Here is an 18,152-nt window from a genome sequence, read left to right as displayed (position 1 = left end):
CTGTGGGTCTGCCTGAGGCATGGCAGGTGCTCTGGGACAGCAGTCTGAGAGTCAACCCCCTATAACCATGGAGGGGAGGTCAGACCCAGCCTTTGGTGTAGTTCACATGTCTGCCTTCCTCCCCAGGGCAAGGAGAAGTTCCTGGCCATCCTCAACAAGTACATGGAGATCCATGGCACAGTTTATTACGAGACGCAGAGGCCGCCCGAGGTGCCGGCGTTTGTGAAGAACCACGGGCTGCTGCCCCAGCACGAGTTCCAGCAGCTGCTGAGGAAGGCAAAGGTGGGTGAGGGCACCCCAGGGCCCCGTCCCCCTTCACCTGTGCTCCTCCCAGGCCTGCAGGCACTCCCAGCCGGGATAATTAACCATGAGCCTCTCAGGAGGGGTAATTAGGCAGGAACCGAGCCGAGCACGTTTCAGATCAAGATGTGTCTGATGAGTTTCTCCTTGCAGACTGTCCAGAGGCAGAATGCAAAGTTTCCTCATTAGCTCACTTATTGCTGAGTGGGGTGGGTTGTTGTTATTGGGTTTTTTTCTTCACCTTATAGCTGTGATAAAAATAAACAAGATTCTGGGAGTGTGTGGGAGTGGGTGCATCCCTGTCACCTTCAGCTGGTGCCTGGGGGAAACATTCCCGATTTACCAGCCCAAACAGCTTTGGCAAAGCAACCATTGCTCCAGGCAGGGCCAAAGTGATGCTTGTAAGCACCATGGAGGAACCTGCAGCTCCTGGACACTCCATGGCTGTGCAAAGTGGGCTGAGCTTGATGGAAAAGGGGGAATTTTGAACCCAGTTCGTTGAACCCTTAATGCTGAATGTTGAGCCACCACTAGAGGCTCAGCGTGCAGGAGCAGAGCAGCAGAGAGGGGATGCTGGTGGGCTTCTCTGGGAGGTTTCCCCATGGGCAAGGAGACTCAGCAGCACTGTGCTTGTGCCTTGCAGCTCTTCATTGGCTTCGGGTTCCCCTACGAGGGCCCGGCGCCGCTGGAGGCCATCGCCAACGGCTGCGTGTTCCTGCAGGCGCGCTTCAACCCTCCCCACAGCTCCCTCAACCACGAGTTCTTCCGCGGCAAGCCCACCTCCAGAGAGGCAAGTGTCATAAATGCCAATCCAACAGTCCAATCGAAAATAGGATTTGGTTTATTCAAAATCAAATTACAGAATTTTGGTAAAAAAACCCCAGCAGAGTTATGGTGACGATAAACCCGGGATCATCAGAGGGTGAACAGGGACGCAGCCTCTATCACACTGCAGTCCCCCAAAGCTTCACGAATTGGCCCCGTTTGGGGTCCAGGTTTTAGACACTTTATTTTGCCCCTGGCATAAGATTTCACCACAGTTCTTTGTTTCTCTGGAACAGTTATTCGAATGTATCACCATCGTTGGTCTGCTGAATGGGGTCTCCTCTGGGAGGGAGAAGTGTCAATGTTAGTCCTCTGGTGGGTGAATGAAAGCCAAATTTTTTAAAGGAAAGGTGTTCTCCTCCAGAGCAATGATGAGGCTCTGATGGAGGAGAACTGATTCCTCATCTTAATGTGTCTTCCTTTCTGATGCCAATCTCATCATCATCTCATTTTGTCCTCCTAAATGGTGGTTTTGGGGTGGTGCCTGTCTCAGAATTCCTCAATTCCATGGCTGGCTGGAATTTAGGTTATACTCTATATTACCTCTACCAAATCATGATTTTAACATACTATAATCCATAAAAACACGAATTAACCCACTATATCTATCACACAAGTGAGGTGTGGGGGCTGCGTGGAGCCACCCCCTTCGCACCACGGCTTGGGCCAGCCTGGGAAGAGCAGCTGCTGCACCGAGGTTATCCTTTTTTGGGGGCGGAAAGATTTCCTCTGTGGATGGGGTCTCCTGTTTGGAGGTTTGGATGCAAGGGGCTCTGCTGTAGGTTTGGGGTTTCCAAGGAGAAGGGGGTGCAGGAGCCTTCTGCAGACCCCCAGCTCCTTCCCCAGATCCACACGTGCCCCACACCCTGCTCCCACCCCAGGGCGATGCTCTCCTGCCCATCCCTTTGTCCCTGCAGAGTGTGGCAGGGCTATGAAATCCCTCCCAGGCTTGCCCATCGCTGGGAATTCAATCTAAGTGGAGCAGGAACTCTTTAAAAGTTAAAGGCTGGAGAAAATTGCCTCTTTTATTATTAATAAAGTGGATAATGCGGTGCAAGGCTCTCTCAGGGAGCAGGGAGCGAGCTGGGGGGGCTGTGCAGCTGGACTGGGCTGTCCTGCCCCCCCTGATTGCCCCATGCACCCCCAGAATTAGGTGTTAACACCCAGACACCCCCCCAATTAGGTGTTAACACCCATTTGAGTGGGGCTGGGGCTGTGCCTCAGCCTGGAGCCGGGGTGGCAGCCCTGTGAAGTGCCTCAGGGTGTTTATGTGCCAGAGGCAAAAAAGGTGATCAATCTGCCGGGAAAGAAACGAGGAAGGACAGCAGTGAGGAGGATGAACCACACAGCTCTTCTCCTCCAGCTGGCAGGGGTTCAGGCCCCTCTGCGATGTTTTGTGGTGTCCCCAAAACACCTCCTCTGCTCAGCAAGCTCTCTCTTCCCTTCCCAGAGGAGATCAGGGCTGAAAAGGCACCTCAGGGCTGAAATAAAAGAGGCAGATCAAAGGTTTTTGGTTTTTGATCCCCAAAAATCACCTGTGTGGGCAGCCCAGGGAAATGCAAGGATGTCAGTACCTGTGGAGTACCAGTGTGTGGGCTGCCTCACATCAGGGTGATGCAGCTTCCAGCACTGATCTCTCCCAGTGCCAGACTTTCCCAGCCTTCAGTGGCAATGAATTTTCTCCCTGCCTTGTTTCTGGAGCTGGCAAACCTGGCAGATGTGGTGCCTTCACACTCCTTTCCTGCTTTGGTGTGGTTTTTTTAACCGTGCAGACCCACAGAGTGGCTCAGGTCAAGCTTCAATTGTTCCTGTGTTACAGAGATGGAGATATCCCAAAGGGAGCTCAGTGTTGTTGGGAATGGGGCATCCCAACCCAGTGGGAATTGCAGCACTTCATCCTGAGGCTGGGGAGCCTCAGGATTCAGAGGAAGCCTTCTTCCAGCACTCCCTGTTGCAGTGGGTCAGACCCCACGGTGTCTGGGAGGCTGCTGCTCCTCCCTGCTGTCCGGCTGTGAGCAGGAAAGCAGCAGCCACTCCAGCAGGGATGGCAGAATCCAGCTGGCACCGCTGTGTTTCAGGTGTCCTCCCAACACCCCTACGCTGAGGACTTCATTGGGAAGCCCCATGTGTGGACTGTTGACTACAACAACTCCGAGGAGTTCGAAGCTGCCATCAAAACCATCATGAGGACACAGGTATGGCCTGGAGCAGTTCTGGGGTGACCTCCCCGCTGCTGGGTTGGCACAAGCAGCAGCAGATGTTGGAGCCTGGCTGTCCTGTTCACACATTAATTTCTTTTCCTTCCTCCTTTGGATTTTTTCATCCTTTCCTGCAGCCCCAGGGGCACACGTGCTCCCACCTTGCTTTGGCCCTGTTTCCCCAGGGCAGAGCTGTTCCTTTGAGGGATCCCGGGGAATCCTGTGGGTAGGCCTGGAGCCAAGGGGAGGCTGAGGTGAGGTTTGGGAGCAGGAGGCTGAGGTTGCTGGAGGTGTAGAGCAGTTCTGGTGTGATAACAAAGATAAATCCAGAGAGCTGCAGTCCCCTGCCTCTCCCCCATTTCACTGATCGTTACCTTTGCATGGAGTAAATCGATGGGAATAACTTCAGGAGTTGCCTCTGTGAGGGATGTAAGGAAGGGGAGAAGCCCAGGGAAGGCAGCATTCCTGCTGTGCCCGCTCTGCAAACGCTCCCTCATGAATATTTACCTCCCACCCTGTGGCAGGAGCCTTTCAAGCTGTCCAAATTATTAAAGTCAATTTTCCTGGAGGGCAGGAAAGCGCTGATGGCCATTTTGCTGGCAATTTGCTTCAGCTGGGATGAGCCATCCTCTCTGGAGGACAGAGATGTGCTGTGGAGCTCAGGGTTCACAGTGTTGGGTGGGATTTGGAGGGGACAGATGTGATGCTGGTCACAGAAGGGTCATCCTTGCTTTTCCCTGCATTGGAAGCTGCAGAGGTGGGTGCTGTGGCAATCTGGGGACCAGATTCAGGTGGCAGTGGCCATGCCATCACCCTGTGTCTCACCTCCCCGAGGGTGACCACTGCAGCTCTTCACTCCGCGCTCATTTTCTCTGTGAGTTTGTAAAGAACTGATCAAACCTGACTTAGGAAAACAGTTGTTGTTTTGCACATTCATTCCCGTGTCTCGATTAGAATTAAATTAAAAATAATGACATCCCTGCTGCTGTGCTGCCAGGCCAGCTGTCAGAGCTTGACCCTCCACCATCTGGGCTGGAGACAGCCCTGAAGTGAAGGAATTGCTGTGGGCGGAATGCCGGGAGCTGTTCTGGGAGAGAGAAGGAAAATTTCAGTTTTTCCAGAAGAGAAGAAAGAAAATAGTGAAGCCTGGTGCTGCTGTGCTGTTAAAATAATTAAAGAATGGTGAGACTGAGATGGAGGAAAGGGCTGTGCTGGTTCCTGGGCAGCTGTGTTGACTGGATGTGCACCAGGTCATTTAGGTGCTTAATGGTCTGGTTAAAAATTAAAGAACTAAAAAGGATTTTAGGGAGGGGTTTGGTGGTGAGATGGGCACTGGGCAGGGGTAGCTGGTGTCCAGAACTGGGCACTCACTGGAGTGTGATGCTGCTGTGCCCATCCCTGTTTTCCCCAGGCCAAGCTCCTGTCTCAGCTCTTCCCCTCATTCCCACTCTGGGATCAGGACCCCACTCTTCAGTGCCCTCCCACTGCATCCCAGCCTCTGGAATCACCCTCAGCTGCTGGGAGTCCTAAATTTGCCTCAGATGAACAACCCACATCACTGAGGCCTCATTTGCATTGTGACACGAGGTGGCTCTGGAGAGGAGGGATTCCTTCCCTCCAAGGAGTTAATCCACAACTCACCTCTCTAGGGTTTTACAGACATTGTATAAATCCTCCCAGAGCAGAGCAGGGAGTGAGTGTGAATAACTTACAGCAGCCTCTTTTCCCCCCCCCCCCCCCCCACACCTTTTTATCTTTTAAATAGAAAGGTCTGCTTTATTAGAGATGCTGTGAAGGCAATTAAGCCTAAAAATTGACCTACCTTACAGGTTTAAAAGCCTTATGATGGGCTTTAGCTCCAGGAGTCCATGGGTATCTTGTCTTTAAAATCCTGTTTGTTACAGCAGGAGTTGAAAACAAGGGCATTAGCAGGAGGAGCTGCAGAAAGCAGGTAGCTGGGCAATTTAGTGTTCCTGTTCCCAGCCAGTTACTGGAGTTTGGAGAAAATATTTTACTGACTCTTTTTTTCCCCCCTGAAGGCAAAATGGGGTGCTCTGTTATTGGAATATCTAATAAATTTGTCTGTGTTTCAGAATAACCACCCTCAATTTATTTTTTTTTCTGTCAAAACATTTCATTTCAAAATTACTGGAATGAAATACTATGGTTTTGTTTCCCATCTGCCTGCCTTTGTTTGGAAATACCCTGCCAATTTATTGAAAGGAATGCTGGATCTGAAATGATGCATTTCCCTTTGCTTCACCAACTCAGACAGATTGAACCTGAAACACAACATTTTCCCCCTCCCTGATGGGTGAAAACATTGGAAATCGAAAACTGACCTGAAATTGATTTGATTTGGGGATTTTTTTGTTGTCGTATGACTGAAAAATCACACATCCCACAGATATTTTGCATCTTCCAGGCCAGAACTCAGTAAGACATTTTTGAGGATATGGGATCTTGTGGGAAAACTGGCTCTGCCCTCAGGTGGGAGCTGTGCTGGGGACCAGGGACTCGGAACTGGGATGTTGGGAGCCAGTCTGGGAATTTGGGAGCTGGTTCATGAACCTGGCAGTAACTCTGGTGTGGCTGAGCTGACAGCAGGCTTGCCCTGCTTTGTTCCCAGGGGGATTTGGTGATTCTCAGCAATATTTCAGTGTCCCTGCAGCAGCCCAGTTTCTCCTGCTGAGCCCCAGGGCTGCAGCCCAGGGCAGGCTGTGCCATCCCAGAGCTCCTGCAGGGCTGGCAGAGCTCCCCAGCACAGGGCTGGCTGCTGGCTCTGTGCAGGCAGAGCAGTTGGGATGCAGCCCGCGTCCCTCCCAACCTAGTTCTGCCTGAAAGAAACTTCTTCCTTCTGGAGGCAGAGCTGAATCATGCCTGGGATGTGGATTGGGTTTGCAATCTGTGGTTTTTTCTCCCCCAAGAACAGCCCTTGTGCTGCCCTCCCTCATCCTTTCGGAGGTGACACTTGTTCCAGGTCACCCTCCAGCTGCTGGGCAAGGTTTTTGGCAGGATGTGTCTCTGCCATTCATCTCACTTGGAGCAGCTCTGGGTTTCCCTGAGGGTTTCCATCCCTGACCTATTTATAGGAAAAATCGAAACCAGGGAAGCACCAAACCCCTCTACCCCAGAGAACAAATCTCAGCACAGGGACAGGGGGCAGAGAGACAAGTGGTGTCCCCCTGGGAAAGGTGATGCTTGTCCCAGTGATGGATTTCTGTCTGTTATCCTAGAGGCTGGAGAAGGAGAGAGGTTTGCAAGCACCACCATTTTCTGGGCCTTCAGCTTTTCCCATTGTCAAAACCAGTCCTCACACATGCAATTTAATAGACCCAATATTCTGGTGTAGTGAAGGGAGAAGGCTTCATTATATTAAAGTCAAACATACAGGACTATAATGGAAAATTATACATTTCAGCCTGTGCCTGAAAGAGCGGCACATTAAACATCACAGTGAAAATAGCTGGTTAAAATGTTCCAGCCTGCTGTTACGTGCCAGCACAGAATTGCATTATTTTTCTACTTATTTGTCTGATGACGCTCAGATTTTTTTTCCACCCTGCTTTCTTTTCCTTTTGAATGAAGGAGACTTCATACTCCCTTCCAGCTGGGGACTCTGAACCCAGGGCTCTCGTGGTGGCATTCCCATGGGACACCAGTAACTCCCTGCTTGGCTGGTGGAGAGAGCACTGGGGCTGGGAAGCTCTGCCTGTGCTCCCCACCTGAGGAAAGGATGGCAAAGTCCACCTTACCAACCCTTCCATTCCCTTGCATCATTCTGCAGTGGGGTGCAGTGATCCCCACCTCAGAACCCCCCTTCTCCTCTTCCTCCTCCTCCTCTTCCTCCCTCCCAGGGCTCTGGGGACATCCTGAGCTCCCGACGTGAGGAGTGCCATTAACAACGTGGCTGTTGAGAAGAGGCCGAGCCTGTCAGATTTTAATTAAACAATTATCTTCTTGAAATTGGCATTTTCTCAGTCCTGAGTGCACGAGCTGAATCCTAACAAAACCTGGAGAGGGGAGCAGAGGGAAGTGAGAGCCTTTGGGGGACCCCCTGAGAGGGAGAGGGGCTGGAGGAGCAGGGCTGCAGTGCGCTCCAGCCCTCTCCTGGTGCCCAGGGATCCCACAGGGAGGTGGGACTGCACCTCTGGGTGCAGTGCAGGCACAAGGAGGGTTTGTGTAATGTGCTGCAGCGTTTTGGGGGATGAGGCTGTTTCTGGGATTATGTCTGCACTATGCCTGGCAAAAGGGGGTCCTGGAAAAAGCCCCCCATGAAGGCAGTGGTGAGATGAGATGAGCACTGGTGATGCTGAGCAAGGGGTGCTTTGTCTCCTCCACACTGGTGCCAGGCAGCCCCAGCCTGGCTCTGAAACTGAGGGAATTTTGCTTGGAGAGGACTCTGCCCCAGTTAAGTGAGATCCCATCAGGAATTCAGAGGCAGGATTGGTGCCTGTCACTGTGTCAGCCCTGATTAGCGTGCACATCTGTAATTAGATGAAGCAGCTGTGATTTCCAGCCTGGCTGAGATCTCAGGTGGGATATTTATGGCAGGGAGATGCTTAGAGGGTTCTCAGCAGACTGAGCCTTTGAGCTTGGTTTTGACAGGTACTTCAAAAGGAAATAGCTGTTTTGGAGGTGCAGAGCTCAGAAAAGCAGCAGTGTTTTCTGGATTAATTATCTTTGGGTGGTTTTGCTTATAATCCTTCTGAATAAAGCTCTGCAGAGATACACAAGTGGAAAGAAGGTCCCAGGACTGGCACCTTCTATGCACCAACCTCCTGCACCTCCTGTAACATCTCTCTGGGGAAAATAAAGGAGCATGGAAAAATATATATTCCCAGGGCAGAAAGTTCCTTAAAAAAGAATTTGTTCCAGAGACCAGACCCGGAGCAGCACTGAGATGTTCTTGCTCTGGATTAGATCGGCATCTTTTCCAACTCTACCCATTCCCCTGAATTTTAAAATTGCTCCTCTCTTGCCCACAGCTGAAGAGTGTTTCTTGGGCTGGAACAGTTCATGCTTTAGTTTAAAGTGACCTATTGGATGAAAACTGATTTGATTTTATAACTTACTAAAAGTGGAGGAAAGGGACACTAAAGTGGAACAGGGTGATTTCATTTTCGCTAATAGCTTGAATCCAAAGTACTCCTCTCTCTTCATCACCTCATGGCTTGTCAGGTTTCTGCAGCCCTGGGATTCTTCCCTGCTTGCTCTGGTGTTCAGACACGAGTCGTGGGTTTGGTGGGTGGGAGAGGCATGCCCCAGGTCCTGCTGTCTCAGGGGCAGGGCAGGGCTGTCCTCCCCTGCTGCCTGTGCTCTGCTCTTGCCCTTCCCAGGTGGACCCTTACCTGCCTTACGAGTACACCTGCGAGGGGATGCTGGAGCGGATCCACGCCTACATTCAGCACCAGGTTGGGGAGAATCCCTGTCCTCCCTGGGGAACCATCCCAGTCCTCCCGGCCAACTTTTCCTCTTCTTTCCCTGTTCTCCAGTGGGCATTGTGCAACCACTGCCCTGATTGCAGAGAGCACCAGGAGATGGGACTGGGGGAGGTTTGTCATGGACCAGAGGTGCTGGGGGTTGGTGGAGGACACCTGGGGGTGCTGGGGCTGGGTCAGGGCCATTCTGCTGCAGAGAATAAGACAGCACTGAGAGAAGAAGAGGTGAGAGAAGAGGTTCATCCCCCACAGCAGGAGATGCCATCTGTGCATGCAGGTGACATCAACCTGATGAGCAAAGTCATCATCCCAAGCGTCCTCCTGTCCCACCAGCAGCCTCCCTTCCCCACTGTCAGCCTCTCAGGGCACTGACCCGTTATCTTCTCTGCCTCCAGGATTTCTGCGCCGCATCGTCTCTTCCTCCTCCTCCCAAGACCAAGAGTCCTGCTATGCAAAGCCCTCCCAGCCCGCTGGCCCTGTCCCCCAACTCCACCCACCTGGTGTGGTCCCCCAGCGCCGGGGAGGCCCCCCAGGCGTGGCCCCCGCTGGCCTCTCTGCAGGTGTGGGTGTCGGAGCCCCAGCACACGTGCACCGAGACGTGCCGGCGGCACGGGCTGGTCTGCGAGCCCTCCTTCTTCAGGTTCCTCAACAAGGAGGAGGTGTTTCTCCAGTGAGTTGGGGCCTTCTCAGGGACCTTGTGGGGGGCCACCAGACAGGCGACGTTCCCTTTGCTTCCCCCATCCCCTGCACCCATTTTCCTCATGCTCCCCCTCCCAAAATCGCAGTGTTGAGCCTTCATGCCCACGGCAGTGCAGGCAGGGCCCAGCTTCACTCCTCAGCAGGCAACAACAGCGTTTCCAGGCGTGGTTCCGCCTCTTTCCAACCCCATTCCTCGCCACCTCTCCTGTTTAATGTCTCTCTCTATAAAACTGCATTTTGAACACACAGCGGTGAAGCTTTAATAGAGTATAAATCTGCCACAGGGCTCTGTGCTGCTCTCTGGGCAATTAAAATGCGAGCGTTGCCGGTGCTGTCACGCTGGTCAGGCAGGCGCCGCGCGCCCGCTGACATTTTTATATGATAAATTAGAGCTGGGGCCTGGCTTTCACTCCTTCCCCCTGCACAGCCCCCTCCAGACCTTAAAACAAGCTAACTCGGGGACTCATCAGCTGGGCAGGGTTGGTGAGAGGGCAGTGCCAGTGCTGCTGTTCTGTCTGGGAGGGGAGGGGGTGTTAAAATCCACACTGGGCATTTCTGCTGCTCCTCGGGGCTTTTGCTGATGCCCAGCCCAGTTTTCTGGCTAATCCCAGGGAGCATGTGGGCATTCACTGATCCCCTGTCCCTTCCAGGGAAGGTTATCTGCAGTGGGAGGTGTCCGTGGAGGGTGGACGGAGCTGTTGGTCAGCAGGGGGGCTGTAAGAGAGCCATCATGAGCTGGAAGGGACCCACGAGGATCAATGAGTCCAACTCCTGAGATTTGTGTGGGGCTCTGTGGGTGATTCTGAGCCCTCTGTGGGTCAGGGCGATCTCTGGGCCTCAGGGTTGAGTTGCCAGGGTCTCCCCATGTTGGGCTGGTGCTGAGCACTCACACATGGCCAAGGGGTGGCAAACACACATCGGCAAAGCTCTGCCCCACCCTTAGCAAAGGAACCTCCCCAGGAAGGACAGAACCCCCCCAGCAGGGCTCTCACCTGACCTGACTGTTGCCCGGAATGCAAAATCAACAACACAGAGGCAGAGGTCTGCAGTGAAAAGCTGCTCCCCAGCAAAAGGGACCCAGCCCTTTCATTTCATTTCATAATTTTGTGGGTCTGGTAGTGTATTGGCTTCTGGGGTTACTACCCCTTCACCCCACTGGCCAGACCAGCTGTCAACCAACATTATTTTCAGGCTGGAAATATGTAAGCAAAGGACAGTGAACAAAAACAAGAAAGGTTGTTTATGTTCCAAAGTGTGAGAAAGTGAAAAACTGACCCTTAATATTGTACAGTAACTAAAGAACTGACTCCATCTCATAAGCAAGTAGAAGGCTTTAAAAAATCTCCGAAAAACCAGGGCAACACCTGACCACCTTTTGTTGGCCCCCAGGCTCAGCATCGCCTGCGACAGCACCGAGTTCGAGATGAACCACCTGTACCCCGCGGTGGCCGACAGCGTCCGCGAGTGCTACCTCCAGAAGGAGCCGCTGCTCTTCAGCTGCGCCGGCTACAACGCCAAGTACCGGCGCCTCTGCCCCTGCCGCGACTTCCGACCGGGACAGGTGGCCCTGTGCAGGGACTGCTTGTGACACAGCTGTCCCCACCGTGGCCCTGTGCAGGGACTGCTTGTGACACGGGTGTCCCCACGTGGCCCTGTATGGGGACTGCTTGTGACACGGGTGTCCCCACCGTGGCCCTGTGCAGGGACTGCTTGTGACACGGGTGTCCCCACTGTGGCCCTGTGCAGGGACTGCTTGTGACACAGGTGTCCCCATTGTGGCCCTGTGCAGGGACTGCTTGTGACACGCGTGTCCCCATTGTGGCCCTGTGCAGGGACTGCTTGTGACACAGGTGTCCCCATTGTGGCCCTGTGCAGGGACTGCTTGTGACACGCGTGTCCCCATTGTGGCCCTGTGCAGGGACTGCTTGTGACACGGGTGTCCCCACCGCGCTGGTGACGCGGGCACTGCGTGGCTTTTCCTCGGAGCGCTGCGGCTGCCTGGCAGCTGGGACAGGCCCCTCCCGGTGGGCCAGCCAGGGCTGTCGGACTCTGGGGGTTGTTTTGTCCTCCTGCCAGCTGTGAACGGCCGTGTCCTGGACTTTGGAGTCGTTTTCTTCCCGAGGAGTGTTTGTCTGACCGCATCCGAACCTGCCTGGACCAGGATGGGGTGGTGGGGTGAGAGAGGTTCCCTCCTCTGGCAATGGGACAAGCCACCAGCAGACTGCAGTTTCAGGGTTTTCCTCCTCTTCAAGCATCTCAAGTTGGTTTATTTATTGATTTTTTTTTTTTTTTTAACCCTCCCCCTGACAAGTGGTAAATTAAAGGGAAATCCACACCCAGCCCTTCTGTGGGAGTTCTTGGGCAGAGCTGCACTGGGGGGGACAGGGGTGATGCTGGTGGGGATGTGGAGCTGGGGGAGGACAAAGCACAAGGAGAGTGCCTGGGTTAGATGGAAACACTGGGGACTGCACCCCAGGAACAGCCTGTTTTGGCTGGACAGGGAAGGGTGGGATGGGGCTGGGGTGGGCTCCTGGGGAAGCTGCTGGTCCCCAGGCAGGGCAGAGGTGCACAAAGTGATCCCCGCAGCCTCCAGGCTGCTCTTCACCCTCCTGGGCCATGCTCGGAGCTGAAAATCCCCCCCGGGATGGTTGGAGATGGTGGTGAGGGCACAGGGGCTATTCGGGGTCCAGGTGAGCGGGCAGAGGGGAGGATGTGCTGTAGCACCCAAAAGAAATTCCTGGTGGGCACTGACCGAGGGCAGAGCAGCTGAAGAGCAACATCCTGGCTCTGTGTGCCCCAGATGTTGCCAGCAACCAAGAGGTGAGCTCCAAGCAACCATCTTCCATAGAACTCCTTGCTTCTTCAACTTTTCTTAGTGCTCTTCCTCTTGCTTTGGGGGTGGTTTCCCCCCTACTGCCGATGTTTCCCCTCCTGGCTCATCCCCTGGCTGGCCTGGTGCTGGCTGGGGTGACCTGGTTTGTTTTTGTGGGGTTGCTCACCAGGACAGGATGTTGCTGTAAGGTTGATGCTCAGCCCTGCTGCTGTTTGCAAGGTTGAATGGGGAGATTCCTGCATGCCCAAAATCAGGGGCTGGAAACTCCTTGCCAGACCTTCCCTGCATGGAATTGCTCCTGGCCTGGCTGGCGAGGGAGGCTGGTGTGGTGGCAGCCTGAACTGGCACTGTCACCGCAGGATCCCTGGTGGAATTGTCCCCTCTGGCTCTCAGTGACGGATGGGGAGCAGTGACAGGATGAGTGCACGAGGTCTGCCTGTGACCCAGCCACTCCCTGGAGCTGTGCCACCCCCCTGGCACCCCCAGCCTCTCCTCCCCGTGCCAGGTTTTGGAGAAACTGCCATTCCTTCAGCTGTGCTGCAGCACCGGGCAGAGCCCAGCTGCTCTCACCGTGTCCCTGCTGTGTCACCACGGGGTGCTGTGTCCCCTGGGCACCCCCCATGTGAGCCTGGCCACATCCTGCCCTGGATGAGCTGGAGATGCTGCCATTATCCCAGAGCAATTTATCATCTTCAGCTCCAAACTGCGTGGGCAGCCTCCATCCTGCCTGTGACGCCAGCCGAGGGGAAGGATTGATTAAGTAATTTTTGTGTCTTGCAGCCAGCGTGTGTCTAAATAAAAGCAGCGCAAGCCTCTCTTTGCAGCAACACCTCTCCACAGCACCTTTCATCTCAGCCTCAAAGCATCCCCTGGCACAGAGTGCTGCCAGTGCTGGGTGGGCAGAGCTGGCCTGGGAGAGGCACGGGGGGTCTGCCAGCAGGAACCACCAGCAGTTCACTTCCCAGGGGTGTAAAAACCAACTAAAACCAGATTTTATAGGAGATCTAAGCAAGTTTTAAAGACCAAGAGGCTCGGGATGCCTCGCGAGGCAGTGCTTGTTACACATTAGCTCCCTGGGCAGCTTTTTCCACTGTTTCTGCTCAGCTGCTTTTGAAATAGCCTTCACCTTTCAGCAGTGCAGCGCTGCCTCCCACTGCAGAGAGCCCAAATTATCCCCTGGCAGGAGCATTTTTCTGCAGGCTGAAATAAAAGGTGGCTGGGTCACCTTCGCCGCTGTCATGGGGAATAATGATCTGTCTGGAGCCTTGTTGGATCTCAAGTCAGCCTGTAAATTTGGGTGATGGGGCTGAGTGAGGCTCTGCTATTGCTGTCGTGTCTCTGCCCCATCAGCGGGCACCGAGTCCTGCTCAGGGGCTGAAAGGGGAGAAAGCTGCTCCTTTGGCCTCTTGGTGATGGAGCATTCATCCCTCGGGGATGTTGGATGTGACAGGGACAGAGTGTGGGTGCTGGGGCAGTCCCTGCTGCCACATCCCACATGCCTTGGTCTGTAAAATCCCATGGTGGGGCAGGCTGGGGGCTGGGCTGCTCTGGGAATGCCAGTGCTGGGTGCTAACCTCACTTTTGGGTGCAGAATTGGCATCAAAATATTTGTTATGTGGTGGGTGTGAGTGTGCCAGGGGCACAGTGGCACCCTGATGTGGAGGTGGCAGGAATGGAGGTGCTGGTGTGAAACAGAAGGGACTTTGTCACCTGGAAATGCTTTTCTGTGCCCTGGCTGTGCCTGCTGGTCACTGGGGCATCCCAGCTGCCTTCCCAGGCTCTTTCCTGAGCAGGTCTCCAGCCTGGTCTCCCTGGCCAGGACACATTTCAGTCTGGAAGGGAGATCTGAGGACACAAACATCAAATTCACAATTTATTAAGCGGGAGCATGAAAGAGATTTGAAGGGAAGCAGAGCCACTGCCATATGAAAGAGGTTCTAATTCCCACAGCTAAGTGCAGAGAATAAATCCCCGGTCAGGAGGGGGGAAAGAAGGGGAAATGGTGTCAAAACTATGAATAAACCCAAACAAAATGAAATGAGGAGCTGTCAGCTGCACTCTCCAATGCTGCTGGATGGGACAGTTTGTCCACCAGCCAGAGTGAGTGCATGGGGAGCCCCTGGGGTCCCCTCAGGGTGGGTTGGACCTTTTGATGGCATCTCTGGTGGCATCCAGCCAGCAGAGCCTCCAGAAATGTCTTGGATTTTTTTTTTTCTAACCTGTTTTCTGGCAGCTGCAAAACCAGGACAGGCGTGTCAAAAGAATGATATTGTTCTGCAAATCCATTTTCCTTACCTAGAAACGAAGCCAGGGGCGATTTATGTTTCTGAGCCTCACTCTTCTTCTAAGTAATTCCACCCAGAACTTTCTTTATGGAGTCGATTGGGTTTTTTTCACCCCTCCTGTTTTTAATGTTGGTGACATCAAACCCTTCCCCTGCCAGGGCAGCGGGGGCTGTGAGAGGATGGGGGGTCCCTGCCCTGTCCCCTCGCAGCACCCCAGGGCTCCTCTCCCCGCAGCCGCTCCCTGCCGGGGGGGACAGCCCGGAGCAGCGATCGGGGCTGGAAATCCCGGCCGGGGTGGTCACGGTGCTGCCCCGCTCTGATCTGGGGCTTTATTAGCGTTAAAGTGGCTTTTTCCTCCTGATCCTGCGCTTATCAGCAGCCGGGTAAAACTGCAGATCGCATCCCTGATGTGGACGGTCCGGGCAGGAGAGAAACCCATTTATTTCCCCTAACGGGTTTATCAGCAGATCAAGGCGCTGCTGAAGATGTAAGCACCGCGGTTATTTCCCCAGGTGATGGATCTTGCTGCTCCACAGCCTCCGGGAGCCTGACAGGGATGGCTGATGGACCCGTGCTCGGCGCTGCTGCCTCATGTATTCCAAGGTCTTGCTTTAATTGAGTCCTGTCTCTCTGATGTCGGGAGTTTTTCCTACTTTTTTTTTTTTTTTTTTTTTACTTTTTTAATATTATTTTTGCCCCTTTAGGATGACTTTCCCAAAATAAACGAATGCATTTAATCTCCTGTCCCCTTCCCTCATCTCTCCCTCCCTGTGGCAAATCCAGAGCTGTAAAGAAAGTGAACAAATTGAAAATCTGTCCTCAGACTTACTGGGTGAAAAGAGCAGCAAAATCTTCTCCTTTTTTTTTTTTTCCTTTCTCTTTCTTCTTCATCCTTTATTTTATTTTATCTTGTGGAAGGGACGTGGACTGGGTGAAAGTCCTCGGAGCTGTGGGGCTGAGCATTCCCGTTTTTATCAGCTCCAGCAGCAGTGCCCAGCGACACTCATTGTGGCTCGTTAGTGGAAAGCCATTAAAGCTCGGTATCGATATTTTCTCGGGGGAGATAAGGCCCATTCAATATTATTCCCCGAGGAAGGCAGAGAAATACCAAGAGCCATCCTCAGACCAGAGCAGAACAGCTTCTCCTGCCAGTGCCTGAGGAGGGGACAGGATGGGACATCCCCCAGCCCAGGGAGTGTGGAAGCTGAGGCAGGGCTCAGTCCTCAGCACCCAGATCCTCTGGAGAGGGGGAAATTAAATTTGGGGAGGATGAGGAGAGAGGAGAATGTCTGGGGGGATTTGGTGGCTCTGTGGGGTTTGGCACCCAGCCAGGGCTACCTGGCACAGGTGCCACTGCTCCTGCAAAGGGCAGCAGGAGGGGAGAAAGAAATGAATAAAGTGTCCATTCCCAATCCCTGGCTGCTGGCTCTGGAATGCCAGAGGAAAGGGGCTGGAGGGTGCTCAGCACATCTCCTCTGCATCTCCCAGAGTGCTCCCACCACCCTTCACCCTCTGGAACTGAGGTTCCAGTAGAGACCAGTTAGAAACAGGAGAGAAGTTTGTTTTTAGTTTTAGAGAGAGCTGCCAGAGGTATCAGCTTTTCTCTAAATATAAACCAGAAAACAGGAAATAACGATCTGTCCTAATTTAGTGCCTTTCATCTACGGATTCAAAGCATCTGACAGCATTGCTAAGAAATAAGGGAAGACTTTGCAACCTGCATGGAAATGCAGCCACCCCAGAGCTTTGTGTGCAGCTTTTTTTGCTGAATGTTGCCTTGCAACCCCTCACTCACCAGCCCTGATTCCTTCCCAGATTCCCCCAGTTTGCCATCACTGGGACTGGGACCTGGAAAGTCAGCCTGGGAGTGAGTGATGTTCTTGCAGCTTGACACCGTGCACAGCTGGCTCAGAGCCACTGAGCGTGGAGGAGTGTTTATTTAATGAATTAATTTAATTAATTAATTTTCAGGAGAGTGCTGAGAAAAATAATAGGGAGCCCCAGCAGCTCTGCCAGCTGTCTGGCTCTGTGCAGCAGTGGGAGCAGGGCAGGATCCATACAGGGAACAGGGAGTACAGCAGGCCTGGACAGTGCTGGGGCAGATGGGGATCACAGAATTATGGCATGGTTTGGGTTGGAAGGGACATTTAAAGCTCATCTCATTCCAGCTGCTCTCATGGATACCCCTCCCATGGGCAGGACACTTTTCACTATCCCAGGTTGCTCCAAACCTCATCCAGCCTGGCCTTGAACATGTTCAGGGATGGGGCAGCCACAGCCTCTCTGAGAAACCTGTGCCAGGGCCTCCCCACCCTCACTATAAATATATTTTTTCCTTATATTCAGTCTGAAATGACCCTGTTTTAGTTTAAAACCATCACTCCTTGTCTTACCACAACAGCCCCTGCTAAGAAGTCAGTCCCCATCTTTCTTATCAGCTCCCTTTATGCCCTGGAATGGGCTCTGAGCTTTCCCTGGAGCCTTCTCTTCTCCAGGTGAGCATCCCCAGCTCTCCCAGCCTGGCTCAGAGCAGAGGGGCTCCAGCCCTTGGAGCATCTCCGTGGTCTCCTCTGGACCCACAGGAACCCACCCATGTCCATCTCCTAGAGCAGCTGTAGGTGGGGAGATCCTGGTCCAGGAACGCTTTCCTGAGGGAAAGGCACCCCTGGCTGCTGCACAGAGCCTGGGCACTGGAACTGCTGCTCCCCCTCTCCTGGCATTGCTGCCTTAATTTTTATCTTTCATGTATTTCAGACTCTGTGCTGCCCAGGGGTGCAGCTCTGAGCTCACACTCAGGGTCACTCAGCTCTGCACACAGCAGGGACACAAAACAAATCCTTTCCCTGCTGCACACCAAGGACGACTTTCAGCCCTAAAGCACAAACAAGGGTGGGCTGGAGGGAGGAACAAGAAGGATGGGACCTCACAGCCTGGAGCTGTAACTGGACAATTAAACCCAAAATGCAAATGGACCAAAACTTATCAAAGTGTGAGACCTGGTGACCGTTTGTCCATTTTGTGTCCATTTTGTGCCCATTTTGGGTCCACCTTGGGTGTAGCCCTGGCCAGGCTCTTGTCCTGCCCAAGGTGTATCCTGGAGGCCTTTCAATAAATCTCTGCTTTATTCTCCAGCTCTGTCCAATCCTGTTTCAGGTCAGCCTTCCCAAGGCATCAGCATTCCCAATCCTCCACCTTTGCTGCCCACTGAGCCCCTGGGTGTGGTTTGCCCCATGTCCCTTGCTCTCACCAGGTCTGGCACTCTGGGATTTCCTTGCATGGCCTGCCCTGGAAACAAAGGAGGATGTTCCACCAGATTGACCTGCAGGGTTCCTCAGCCACCAGACCCTCAGGGCATCAGCAAGAAGATGTTCCTTGGCTGTCCCCAGGCTCTTGTGGCATTCCTGTCCCTCTGTAAAGACTCGTTCAGGTTTGGCACTGAGGTCTGAGGAATCCTGTCCCCACCCTTTGGCATCTCTGCACCTGGGTCAGACAGTGGCAGTGGCTGGGTGTAAAGTGGAGCCCCTCTGGCTGTCCCCAGCAGGGCCAGTGGCACCACAGTCTGTGTCACCAC

At 53.5% G+C, this 18,152-nt stretch overlaps 1 protein-coding gene across 1 annotated transcript in view; it reads left to right on the top strand.

The window, feature by feature from the left end:
* MGAT5B (alpha-1,6-mannosylglycoprotein 6-beta-N-acetylglucosaminyltransferase B) overlaps positions 1-11,791 on the top strand; it is a 67,300-nt gene extending 55,509 nt beyond the window's left edge. Inside the window, exons 12-17 of the mRNA XM_063409732.1 lie at positions 127-282; positions 944-1,090; positions 3,204-3,320; positions 8,663-8,737; positions 9,160-9,434; positions 10,853-11,791. Coding sequence (XP_063265802.1) covers positions 127-282; positions 944-1,090; positions 3,204-3,320; positions 8,663-8,737; positions 9,160-9,434; positions 10,853-11,051 — 969 coding nt within the window. The 3' untranslated portion in view covers positions 11,052-11,791. The remainder of the gene's footprint in view (positions 1-126; positions 283-943; positions 1,091-3,203; positions 3,321-8,662; positions 8,738-9,159; positions 9,435-10,852) is intronic.
* Positions 11,792-18,152: the final 6,361 nt, after the last annotated feature.

Source organism: Prinia subflava, chromosome 12 (assembly GCF_021018805.1).
Source record: "Prinia subflava isolate CZ2003 ecotype Zambia chromosome 12, Cam_Psub_1.2, whole genome shotgun sequence".
In the NCBI taxonomy this organism is placed as follows: Eukaryota; Metazoa; Chordata; class Aves; order Passeriformes; family Cisticolidae; genus Prinia; species Prinia subflava.
This window is presented reverse-complemented; position numbering and strand designations above follow the sequence as displayed.